Source organism: Manis javanica, chromosome 10, assembly GCF_040802235.1.
Source record: "Manis javanica isolate MJ-LG chromosome 10, MJ_LKY, whole genome shotgun sequence".
Classification (NCBI taxonomy): domain Eukaryota; kingdom Metazoa; phylum Chordata; class Mammalia; order Pholidota; family Manidae; genus Manis; species Manis javanica.
In genome coordinates, this window is record NC_133165.1 from 19,486,325 (window position 1) to 19,499,688 (window position 13,364).

Below are 13,364 nucleotides of genomic sequence, written 5' to 3' on the forward strand. Positions count from 1 at the left end.
AGGGAGGGATAAGGGCAGGGAAAAAGAAAGGGGGCATTATGATTAGCATGTATAATGTGGTGGGGCACGGGGAGGGCTAGGCTACACAGAGAAGATGAGTAGTGATTCTACAGTATGTTACTAAGCTGATGGACAGTGACTCTAATGGGGTTTGTGCGGGGTACTTGGTGAAGAGGGGAGCCAAATAAACATAACGTTCCTAAGGTAATTGTAGATAGATACCAAAAAAAGAAAATTTTTTAAAGGCCGTGAATGATCTTCCTTTCTGCGTGTCTCTTAATGTCATTTTATTCCACTTTCCTTTATAACCGCTAGCCACACCTGGCTCTTCTCTGCTCATGAAAACATAAGCTCTTCTCTGCCTTCGGGCCTTTGCTCCTGTGCCTGCAACGTCCTCACACCCCCGCCTCTGTCCCTGCTCCCAACTCTGGAACTGCGGCCATGGCAACAGTTTGCTATTGTCTCAGAAAGGCTGCCGCTGACTACCTAAATAGCTTCTCCGTTTATGCCTTACACTGCTACCTGACGCTGTTTACAGATAACTTCTGTGATAACATCTAAATCTTCACCACAGCATACAGCTCCGAAAGCGGAGACTGTGTCAGCACTTAAGACAGCGCCTGGCACTGCAGACTGAGCCCATTCCAAACCTCACCTGAAAACCCGGGCGTGCTCTGAGGCGTGCTGGCGACATGGATGGCAGATGGTGTGCTCTCGCCAGCCGCACCCAGGGAGCTTGGATCCAAGGCACCCCAGAAAGGGTTCTTGAGTCCAGTTCTCCCACTCCGTCCTGAGGCAGTGCCAAGTGCCCCAGTGGTGGAGCTGCTGTGGGGGGCAGCCACGCTCGTCCCAAAGCCTCCACTGCCAGTGGGGCCTGCTGACACCCTGGATGTCAAGGGCGCTGGGATGGTGCTGCCAAACCCTGATGTACCACGGGTCCCACAGCTGGTGTTCTGGGTCACTGCTCCAAAGCCGGACTTGATGGCTGCAAAAAAGGGGGAAACATGGATCACTGTCTAACCCCATACACAAAAGTAAGTTCAAAATTGGTCGAACCCCTGAATGGAAGCCATGAAACCATAAAACTCTTAGAGAAGGACAGGGGAAAGTGTCTTGGCCATAAACATGAGCGACATCTTCGTGAACATATCTCTCCAGGGAAGAAAAGCAAAAATGAACAAATGGGACTATATCAAGCTTAAAAGCTACTCTACAGTAAAGGGCACCATCAACAGAACAAAAGGGCATCCTCCAGTATGGGAGAATATATTCCTAAATCACAGATCTGATAAAGGGTTGACATCCAGAATATATAAAGAGCTAAAACACCTCAACAAACAAAAAGGAAATATTGCAATAAAAATGTGGGCAGGGGAGCTGAACAGGCAGTTGGCCAGAGAAGAAATTCAGGTGCCCAACAGACACATGAAAAGATGCACCACATCGCCTGTCATCAGAGAAATGCTAATTAAAACCACAATGAGATATGACCACACACCAGTAAGGATCGCCACCATCCAAACGACAAACCACAACAGATGTTGGCAAGGTTGTGGAGAGAGGGGAACCCTCCTACACTGTTGCTGGGAACGTAAATTCATTCAACCATTGTGGAAAGCAATACGGAGGTTCCTCAAAAAGCTCAAAGTAGGAATACCATTTGACCCAGCAACACCACTCCTGGGAAATGACCCGAAGAATAGAGCAGCCCGTTTTGTAAAAGACAGATGTACCCCTATGTTTATCGCAGCACTATTGACAACAGCCAAGAAATGGAAACAACCTACGTGTCCATCAGTAGATGAATGTATGCACAATGGAATATAATTCAGCCATAAGAAGAACACAAATCTTACCATTTGCAACAACATGCTTGGAGCTAGAGGGTATTACGCTCAGTGAAATAAGCGAGGCGGAGAAAGACAAGTACCAAATGGTTTCACTCATCTCTGGAGTATAAGAGCAAAGGAAAAACTGAAGGAAATAAACAGGAGCAGAATCACAGAACCCAAAAATGCACTAACAGTTACCAAAGAGAAAGGGACTGAGGAAGATGGGTGGGAAAGGAGGGATAAGGGCAGGGAAAAAGAAAGGGGGCATTATGATTAGCATGTATAATGTGGTGGGGCACGGGGAGGGCTAGGCTACACAGAGAAGACGAGTAGTGATTCTACAGTATGTTACTAAGCTGATGGACAGTGACTCTAATGGGGTTTGTGCGGGGTACGTGGTGAAGAGGGGAGCCACATAAACATAACGTTCCTAAGGTAATTGTAGATAGATACCAAAAAAAAAAAAATTTTTTAAAGGCCGTGAATGATCTTCCTTTCTGCGTGTCTCTTAATGTCATTTTATTCCACTTTCCTTTATAACTGCTAGCCACACCTGGCTCTTCTCTGCTCATGAAAACATAAGCTCTTCACTGCCTTCGGCCCTTTGCTCCTGTGCCTGCAACGTCCTCACACCCCCGCCTCTGTCCCTGCTCCCAACTCTGGAACTGCGGCCATGGCAACAGTTTGCTATTGTCTCAGAAAGGCTGCCGCTGACTACCTAAATAGCTTCTCCGTTTATGCCTTACACTGCTACCTGACGCTGTTTACAGATAACTTCTGTGATAACATCTAAATCTTCACCACAGCATACAGCTCCGAAAGCGGAGACTGTGTCAGCACTTAAGACAGCGCCTGGCACTGCAGACTGAGCCCATTCCAAACCTCACCTGAAAACCCGGGCGTGTTCTGAGGCGTGCTGGCGACATGGATGGCAGATGGTGTGTTCTCGCCAGCCGCACCCAGGGAGCTTGGATCCAAGGCACCCCAGAAAGGGTTCTTGAGTCCAGTTCTCCCACTCCGTCCTGAGGCAGTGCCAAGTGCCCCAGTGGTGGAGCTGCTGTGGGGGGCAGCCACGCTCGTCCCAAAGCCTCCACTGCCAGTGGGGCCTGCTGACACCCTGGATGTCAAGGGCGCTGGGATGGTGCTGCCAAACCCTGATGTACCACGGGTCCCACAGCTGGTGTTCTGGGTCACTGCTCCAAAGCCGGACTTGATGGCTGCAAAAAAGGGGGAAACATGGGTACTGTCTAACCCCATACACAAAAGTAAGTTCAAAATTGGTCGAACCCCTGAATGGAAGCCATGAAACCATAAAACTCTTAGAGAAGGACAGGGGAAAGTGTCTTGGCCATAAACATGAGCGACATCTTCGTGAACATATCTCTCCAGGGAAGAAAAGCAAAAATGAACAAATGGGACTATATCAAGCTTAAAAGCTACTCTACAGTAAAGGGCACCATCAACAGAACAAAAGGGCATCCTCCAGTATGGGAGAATATATTCCTAAATCACAGATCTGATAAAGGGTTGACATCCAGAATATATAAAGAGCTAAAACACCTCAACAAACAAAAAGGAAATATTGCAATAAAAATGTGGGCAGGGGAGCTGAACAGGCAGTTGGCCAGAGAAGAAATTCAGGTGCCCAACAGACACATGAAAAGATGCACCACATCGCCTGTCATCAGAGATATGCTAATTAAAACCACAATGAGATATGACCACACACCAGTAAGGATCGCCACCATCCAAATGACAAACCACAACAGATGTTGGCAAGGTTGTGGAGAGAGGGGAACCCTCCTACACTGTTGGTGGGAACGTAAATTCATTCAACCATTGTGGAAAGCAATACGGAGGTTCCTCAAAAAGCTCAAAGTAGGAATACCATTTGACCCAGCAACACCACTCCTGGGAAATGACCCGAAGAATAGAGCAGCCCGTTTTGTAAAAGACAGATGTACCCCTATGTTTATCGCAGCACTATTGACAACAGCCAAGAAATGGAAACAACCTACGTGTCCATCAGTAGATGAATGTATGCACAATGGAATATAATTCATCCATAAGAAGAACACAAATCTTACCATTTGCAACAACATGCTTGGAGCTAGAGGGTATTACGCTCAGTGAAATAAGCGAGGCGGAGAAAGACAAGTACCAAATGGTTTCACTCATCTCTGGAGTATAAGAGCAAAGGAAAAACTGAAGGAAATAAACAGGAGCAGAATCACAGAACCCAAAAATGGACTAACAGTTACCAAAGAGAAAGGGACTGAGGAAGATGGGTGGGAAGGGAGGGATAAGGGCAGGGAAAAAGAAAGGGGGCATTATGATTAGCATGTATAATGTGGTGGGGCACGGGGAGGGCTAGGCTACACAGAGAAGACGAGTAGTGATTCTACAGTATGTTACTAAGCTGATGGACAGTGACTCTAATGGGGTTTGTGCGGGGTACGTGGTGAAGAGGGGAGCCACATAAACATAACGTTCCTAAGGTAATTGTAGATAGATACCAAAAAAAAAAAAATTTTTTAAAGGCCGTGAATGATCTTCCTTTCTGCGTGTCTCTTAATGTCATTTTATTCCACTTTCCTTTATAACCGCTAGCCACACCTGGCTCTTCTCTGCTCATGAAAACATAAGCTCTTCACTGCCTTCGGCCCTTTGCTCCTGTGCCTGCAACGTCCTCACACCTCCGCCTCTGTCCCTGCTCCCAACTCTGGAACTGCGGCCATGGCAACAGTTTCCTATTGTCTAAGACAGGCTGCCGCTGACTACCTAAATAGCTTCTCCGTTTATGGCTTACACTGCTACCTGCCGCTCTTTACAGATAACTTCTGTGATAACATCTAAATCTTCACCACAGCATACAGCTCCGAATGCGGAGATTGTGTCAGCACTTAAGACAGCGCCTGGCACTGCAGACTGAGCCCATTCCAAACCTCACCTGAAAACCCGGGCGTGTTCTGAGGCGTGCTGGCGACATGGACGGCAGATGGTGTGCTCTCGCCAGCCGCACCCAGGGAGCTTGGATCCAAGGCACCCCAGAAAGGGTTCTTGAGTCCAGTTCTCCCACTCCGACCTGAGGCAGTGCCAAGTGCCCCAGTGGTGGAGCTGCTGTGGGGGGCAGCCACGCTTGTCCCAAAGCCTCCACTGCCAGTGGGGCCTGCTGACACCCTGGATGTCAAGGGCGCTGGGATGGTGCTGCCAAACCCTGATGTACCACGGGTCCCACAGCTGGTGTTCTGGGTCACTGCTCCAAAGCCGGACTTGATGGCTGCAAAAAAGGGGGAAACATGGATCACTGTCTAACCCCATACACAAAAGTAAGTTCAAAATTGGTCGAACCCCTGAATGGAAGCCACGAAACCATAAAACTCTTAGAGAAGGACAGGCGAAAGTGTCTTGGCCATAAACATGAGCGACATCTTCGTGAACATATCTCTCCAGGGAAGAAAAGCAAAAATGAACAAATGGGACTATATCAAGCTTAAAAGCTACTCTACAGTAAAGGGCACCATCAACAGAACAAAAGGGCATCCTCCAGTATGGGAGAATATATTCCTAAATGACAGATCTGATAAAGGGTTGACATCCAGAATATATAAAGAGCTAAAACACCTCAACAAACAAAAAGGAAATATTGCAATAAAAATGTGGGCAGGGGAGCTGAACAGGCAGTTGGCCAGAGAAGAAATTCAGGTGCCCAACAGACACATGAAAAGATGCACCACATCGCCTGTCATCAGAGAAATGCTAATTAAAACCACAATGAGATATCACCACACACCAGTAAGGATCGCCACCATCCAAACGACAAACCACAACAGATGTTGGCAAGGTTGTGGAGAGAGGGGAACCCTCCTACACTGTTGGTGGGAACGTAAATTCGTTCAACCATTGTGGGAAAGCAATACGGAGGTTCCTCAAAAAGCTCAAAGTAGGAATACCATTTGACCCCAGCAACACCACTCCTGGGAATTGACCCGAAGAATAGAGCAGCCCGTTTTGTAAAAGACAGATGTACCCCTATGTTTATCGCAGCACTATTGACAACAGCCAAGAAATGGAAACAACCTACGTGTCCATCAGTAGATGAATGTATGCACAATGGAATATAATTCAGCCATAAGAAGAACACAAAATCTTACCATTTGCAACAACATGCTTGGAGCTAGAGGGTATTACGCTCAGTGAAATAAGCGAGGCGGAGAAAGACAAGTACCAAATGGTTTCACTCATCTCTGGAGTATAAGAGCAAAGGAAAAACTGAAGGAAATAAACAGGAGCAGAATCACAGAACCCAAGAATGGACTAACAGTTACCAAAGAGAAAGGGACTGAGGAAGATGGGGGGGAAGGGAGGGATAAGGGCAGGGAAAAAGAAAGGGGGCATTATGATTAGCATGTATAATGTGGTGGGGCACGGGGAGGGCTAGGCTACACAGAGAAGACGAGTAGTGATTCTACAGTATGTTACTAAGCTGATGGACAGTGACTCTAATGGGGTTTGTGCGGGGTACGTGGTGAAGAGGGGAGCCACATAAACATAACGTTCCTAAGGTAATTGTAGATAGATACCAAAAAAAAAAAAATTTTTAAAGGCCGTGAATGATCTTCCTTTCTGCGTGTCTCTTAATGTCATTTTATTCCACTTTCCTTTATAACCGCTAGCCACACCTGGCTCTTCTCTGCTCATGAAAACATAAGCTCTTCTCTGCCTTCGGGCCTTTGCTCCTGTGCCTGCAACGTCCTCACACCCCCGCCTCTGTCCCTGCTCCCAACTCTGGAACTGCGGCCATGGCAACAGTTTGATATTGTCTCAGAAAGGCTGCCGCTGACTACCTAAATAGGTTCTCCGTTTATGGCTTACACTGCTACCTGACGCTGTTTACAGATAACTTCTGTGATAACATCTAAATCTTCACCACAGCATACAGCTCCGAATGCGGAGACTGTGTCAGCACTTAAGACAGCGCCTGGCACTGCAGACTGAGCCCATTCCAAACCTCACCTGAAAACCCGGGCGTGTTCTGAGGCGTGCTGGCGACATGGACGGCAGATGGTGTGCTCTCGCCAGCCGCACCCAGGGAGCTTGGATTCAAGGCACCCCAGAAAGGGTTCTTGAGTCCAGTTCTCCCACTCCGTCCTGAGGCAGTGCCAAGTGCCCCAGTGGTGGAGCTGCTGTGGGGGGCAGCCACGCTCGTCCCAAAGCCTCCACTGCCAGTGGGGCCTGCTGACACCCTGGATGTCAAGGGCGCTGGGATGGTGCTGCCGAACCCTGATGTACCACGGGTCCCACAGCTGGTGTTCTGGGTCACTGCTCCAAAGCCGGACTTGATGGCTGCAAAAAAGGGGGAAACATGGATCACTGTCTAACCCCATACACAAAAGTAAGTTCAAAATTGGTCGAACCCCTGAATGGAAGCCACGAAACCATAAAACTCTTAGAGAAGGACAGGGGAAAGTGTCTTGGCCATAAACATGAGCGACATCTTCGTGAACATATCTCTCCAGGGAAGAAAAGCAAAAATGAACAAATGGGACTATATCAAGCTTAAAAGCTACTCTACAGTATAGGGCACCATCAACAGAACAAAAGGGCATCCTCCAGTATGGGAGAATATATTCCTAAATGACAGATCTGATAAAGGGTTGACATCCAGAATATATAAAGAGCTAAAACACCTCAACAAACAAAAAGGAAATATTGCAATAAAAATGTGGGCAGGGGAGCTGAACAGGCAGTTGGCCAGAGAAGAAATTCAGGTGCCCAACAGACACATGAAAAGATGCACCACATCGCCTGTCATCAGAGAAATGCTAATTAAAACCACAATGAGATATCACCACACACCAGTAAGGATCGCCACCATCCAAACAACAAACCACAACAGATGTTGGCAAGGTTGTGGAGAGAGGGGAACCCTGCTACACTGTTGGAAGGAATGTAAATTAGTTCAACCATTGTGAAAGCAGTATGGAGCTTCGTTAAAAAGATCAATATAGAAATCCCATGTGACCCAGGAATCCCACTTGTAGGAATTTACCCTAAGTGATGCAGCAGCCCAGTTTGAAAAAGACAGATGCACCCGTATGTTTATCTCAGCACTATTTACAATACCCTAGAAATTGAAGCAACCTACATGTCCATCAGGAGATGAGTGGATAAAGAAGATCTGGTACATATACACAATGGAATATTATTCAGTCAAAAGAAGAAAACAAATCCTACCATTTGCAACAACAGGGATGAAGCTGGAGGGTATTATGCTCAGTGAAATAAGCCAGGCGGAGAAAGGTAAGTACCAAATGATTTCACTCATATGTGGAGTATAAGAGCAAAGAAAAACTGAAGGAACAAAACAGCAGCAGAATCACAGAACCCAAGATTGGACTACCTATTGAAATAGTCTAAAGGGAAAGGAACTGAGCAGGGAGGGTGAGAAGGGAGGGATAAAGGCAGGAAAAAGAAAGGGGGCACTACAAATTGCATATATAATGTGGGCGGGGGCAGATGGAGGGCTGGGCAATACAGAGAAGACACATGGTAATTGTACAGCATCTTACTACACTAATGGGCATTGAATATAATAGGGTCCGTGGGGGGGACTTGTTGAAGGGGGAAGCCTAGTAAACATAATGTTCTTCATGTAATTGTAGATTTATACCAAAAAATAAAAAACATTTTAAAAGGCCGTGAATGATCTTCCTTACTGCCTGTCTCTTAACGTCATTTTATAACACTTTCCTTTCTAAAGCTATAGCCACACCTGGCTCTTCTCTGCTCATTAAAACATAAGCTCGTCTCTGAGTTTGGGCCTTTGATCCTGTTCCTGGAAGGCCCTCACAACCAGCCCCTGTCCCTGCTCCCAACTCTGGAACTGTGGCCATGGCCTCAGTTTACTATTGTCTCAGAAAGGCTCCCACTGCCTACCTACATAGCTCCTCCGGTCATGAGTTACACTGCTACCTGACACTGTTTACAGATAACATCTGTCTCTTCACTACAGCGTAGACCTCCAAGAGTGCAGACTATGTTGGTACTTAAAACAGCACCTGGCTCAGCAGACCGAGCCCATTCCAAATCTCACCTGCAAGCACAGATGTGTCCTGAGGTGTCCTGGCCACGTAGATGGCAAACAGTGTGCTCTGGCCAGCTGCACCAAGGGAGTTCTGACTCAGGCATCCCCAGAAAGGGGCCGTGCCACCAGTTCTCCCACTCCATCCTGCCACAAAGTTGAATACCCCAGTGGTGGAGCTGCTGTGGGGGTCTGACACGCTCATCCCAAAGTCCCCGCTGACAGCAGGGCCTGCTGACACCCCAGATGTGACATGGGATGAGGTTGTGCTGCCACCGCTGCTGGTGGTCTGGGTCGTAGCTTCAAACTCCGAGGTGGTGGCTGCAAAAGAGAAGGAAATGAGGATCACTGTCTAACCCTATACACAAAAGTATATTCGAAATGGATCAAAGACCTGAATGTAAGCCACAAAACCATAAAACTCTTAGAACAAACATAAGCAAAAATCTCTTGGACATAAACATGAGTGACTTCTTCATGAACATATCTCCCCCAGCAAGGGAAACAACAGCAAAAATGAACATATAGGACTATGTCAAGCTGAAAAGCTTCTGTACAGGGAAGGACACCATCAATAGAACAAACAGGCATCCTGCAGAATATATTCATAATGAATATATTCATAAATGACACATCCAATAAAGGGTTGACATCAACAATGCATAAAGAGCTCACACACCTCAAGAAACAAAATGCAAATAATCCAATTAAAAAATGGGCAGAGGAGCTGAACAGAGAGTTCTCCAAAGAAGAAATTCAGATGGCCAACAGACACATGAAAAGATGCTCCACATCGCTAGTCATCAGAGAATTGCAGATTAAAACTGCAATGAGATATCACCTCACACAAGTAAAGATTGCCACCATCGAAAAGACAAACAACAACAAATGCTGGCAAGGATGTGGAGAAAGGGGAACCCTCCTCCCCTGCTGGTGGGAATGTAATTTAGTTCAATCACTATGGAAAGCAGTATGGAGGTTCCTCAAAAAATTCAAAATAGAAATACCATTTGACCCAGGAATACCACCTCTAGGAATTTACCCTAAGAATGCAGCAGCCCAATTTTAAAAAGACAGATGCACCCCTATGTTTATCGCACTATTTACAATAGCCAAGAAATGGAAGGAACCTAAGTGTCCATCAGTAAATGAATGGATAAAGATGATGTGATACATATACACAATGGAATATTAATCAGCCATAAGAAGAAAACAAATCCTACCATTTTCATCAACATGGATGGAGCTAGAGGGTATTATGGTCAGTGAAATAAGCCAGATGGAGAAAGACAAGTACCAGATGATTTCACTCATCTCTGGAATATAAGAACAAAGGAAAAACAGAAGGAATAAAACAGCAGCAGAATCACAGAACCCAAGAAAGGACTCACAATTACCAAATAGAAAGGGACTGGGGAAGATAGGTGGAAAGGGAGGGAGAAGGGGTGGAAGAAGAAAGGGAGCCTTATGATTAACATGTATAATTTGGGGAGGGCATGGGGAGTGCTGTGCAACACATAGTAGACAAGTAGTGATGTTGCAGCATCTTAGTACGCTGATGAACAGTGACTAATGGGGTATGTGGGGGGGACTTGGTGAAGGGGGGAGTCTAGTAAACATAATGTTCCTCAAATAATTGTAGATTAATAATGCCACAAAATAAAAAAAATTGGAGGAAACAGCTGTGGTGCTGCCAAAGGCTGACTGGGTGCTGGAGATGGTGCCAAAAAGAGAGGCTGCGGGTTTCAATCCACGAAAACCTGACCACATGGTGCTGCCAAAGGCTGGCTGGGGTGGGGCCAGGGATGCTGAGCTTCCAAAAGGAAAGGAGCTGCTGAAGCTGGGGGCCAGTGCTGGCTGGCAGTCCACATTTGCTGTCTCTCAGTGGCTCCGAACGTGTGCTGTGGGGTGACTCCGGGATAGGATGGGATGGGGGGCCTGGTGCCAGAACCAAAGGGAATGTTGAAGGCTGGGGTGCTGCTTAATGTCAGTGCAGGCTGGCTCGGGGCGATGGGGGCGGAGGTCGTGAGGGTGCCACTGAAGCCACCGAAACTGGCGGTGCTGCTGCCAGCAGCTGTCTGGATGGCGCCAGGCAGGGAGTGGCTGAAGGTGATGGCTGTTGTTGGAGCAGGCGTGGCCAGCGCCTGCCAAACTGGAGTATGGAGCCCATGGCTGGGCAGAGCTGGCAGCAGAGGCAAGGGGGGACCCAAGGAGGACAGGCTGGGCAGTGGAAGCAGTGGGGCTGGTCATGCTGCTCGCAGTGCTGGTCACACTGCTCACACCAAAGCCAAAGACAGGCTTCCGGGCAGAGTCTGCGGCTGTGCTGGTGGTGGTCCCCCAAGCCGCTGCTGAGGGGACACTGACACTGGCCGGGCCAGGGAACAGAGGGGTATTCGTGCTAGTGCCTGAAGTAGTTGTCTGACTGAAGGAGGAAGGAGTTGACAAGGGCAAAGATGTAGGTAGCCCTGTGCTGCTAAAAACAGGACTGAAAGTGAGGGGAGGCTGCTGGTAGCCGGGGTGTGGGCAGAGCTGGAAGATGCCTCCGTTGTGACTTGGGAATGGCTGCATGGCACAGGACCCTCCTTCCCACTTTTAGGTGGAGCCACAAAGATGGGCTTGAACATGGGACGTGCTGAAGACACAGCAGGAGCTGCCAAGGCAGAAGGGTTAGCAGGTGGGCTGCTCAGCATTACAAAGAGAACACTGGGCTTCAGGGTGGGGCCTGGGGCAGGCGGGGCCTGGGGTTTGGCAGATGTCTCAGCCTGAGAGGCTGGAGGTGAGTTGGTGGCATCACTGGCTGGTATTGTGAGAGAGGCAGGGGTCAGCCCCGAGAAAGGGGCTGTGAACCTGGAATCTGAGAGGAGGGCCGGGGAGGGACCCTGGCTGTGAAGAGCCAAGAGGGCCCAGAAGCCCAGGTGTCTGCAGGGGTGAAAGGGCCATGGGTGTGGCTGTTAGGCAGGGAAATACATATGAGTGGGGTGGAAAGAGTACAGGGCCAGCAAAGCCCCCTAGAAAGGACTCGGTTAACCAGTTAAATTTAGAAATCCAGAAAAGATTCAGAGTTAGTGAGTTAATCAGTTAAAGCTCAAAAGGTCAAGAGAAACTTGGCCTTGAAGGTTTGAATATTTCCCAGATAAAAGTATCTGAGCACAGCCCATGTCTTCATTGTATCCATTAGATCATTGTATGATTCACTCTAGCCTGCTAAAAGGCCCACCTATAAACAGCAAAGTAAAGACAGGGAGATCCCACTTTAAAGCCAAAATTGTATTTAAAAAAAAAACTAGGAAGTTTCAGAAGAAAGATTCTTAACATACTCTTTAGCAAACAAATAACTCTGCCCACCTTGGAGGAAATGCAGACAGTCTTGATTAGCTAATTCTGCAGAATTACCTAGAGGACTGATGAGTAACTTAATGTCTCATCAAAGATACTGGAGACCACTTAAGCCCACACACTAGCCCTCTGTCACATTCCTGAAAAATCCTTAAAAGGGGGAACCCTCAACCTTTCACTGTGCTCCTATGTGAGGTCACCCGCACTTTCTAAGTGCGTAATCTTTTAACTTTAAACTCCGTCTTTCAGGCTGCTGCACTCCTCTCTCTGAGGTCACCTGCACTTCCTAAGTGCATAACTTCAACTCTTCCCAACCTTTCAGGGCACTTCCCTCTCTGAAGTCACCCACACTTTCTAAGTGTGTGACCTTTTAATCTTAAAGTCTTGCTCTCCACCCTTTCAGGGCACTCCTCCCTCTCTGAGGTCACCTGCACTTCTTTCTGGCTAAGTAACTTTAAATAAAACTTTTACTCTGTTGCACTACTGTGTCTCTGCCCTTCAATTCTTTGTCATGGCGGGGACAAGAACAGAGGAAAATACACAATGCCTCCCCCACAAACATTGCCACTGCAGCAGATTCTAGGAAGAAGAACAGAAAATGTCAACTATGGTATCTCAAACGTGATGGTATTTGGTGCTCTAGAAGCCTTGCTGGGCCAGGGATTCAGGAGTCAACAAATATGACTCTGCGAACTGTCTCTGGAGTGTGAAATTAACCCATATTCCTTACCAGTCTTATCCTCGAAGATCCTCTTCAGCCACTGTGACTGAGCTTGCTTCTCCTGGTAATACTCTTTGACCATGATCGAGCCGCTGATCGAGGGAGCTGGAGGCTACCAAGAGAAAAAGGAGAAGCCAACCCAGTCAGAAGGAAGTGAAAGAAACTTGTACCGACCCTTCCATTCCTGAGATGCAGGGGAGCCAGACTGGGGTGGGCAGGGGTGGGTGGACAGATCATACCAAGATCAGTGGGATCCCTCGCCTGGAGGGCACCAGGGGAAACTCGCGTCTGCGTGTCTGGGAGCTGCTGGGTGTAGGTGGAGAATCCCAGTTCTGCTCCCTACATGTGGTTGTATCTGCAAATAAAGTATCAGACTTACTTTCTTCCTGCT

General features: G+C 47.6%; 2 protein-coding genes and 1 pseudogene across 2 annotated transcripts in view; 1 reads left to right on the forward strand and 2 right to left on the reverse strand.

Annotated features, from left to right (window-relative positions):
• The window catches only part of LOC140843706 (uncharacterized), a 98,245-nt gene that overhangs the window by 49,269 nt on the left and 35,612 nt on the right, over window positions 1–13,364 (forward strand). The window lies entirely within an intron of this gene.
• The window catches only part of LOC108400062 (uncharacterized), a 55,873-nt gene that overhangs the window by 28,514 nt on the left and 13,995 nt on the right, over window positions 1–13,364 (reverse strand). Inside the window, exons 8-14 of the mRNA XM_073214133.1 lie at window positions 13,213–13,328; window positions 12,983–13,085; window positions 8,929–9,237; window positions 6,849–7,178; window positions 4,783–5,112; window positions 2,720–3,049; window positions 656–985 (exon numbers count right to left, since the gene is read on the reverse strand). Coding sequence (XP_073070234.1) covers window positions 656–985; window positions 2,720–3,049; window positions 4,783–5,112; window positions 6,849–7,178; window positions 8,929–9,237; window positions 12,983–13,085; window positions 13,213–13,328 — 1,848 coding nt within the window. The remainder of the gene's footprint in view (window positions 1–655; window positions 986–2,719; window positions 3,050–4,782; window positions 5,113–6,848; window positions 7,179–8,928; window positions 9,238–12,982; window positions 13,086–13,212; window positions 13,329–13,364) is intronic.
• Window positions 10,251–12,548, reverse strand: LOC140843679 (putative nuclear envelope pore membrane protein POM 121B; annotated as a pseudogene).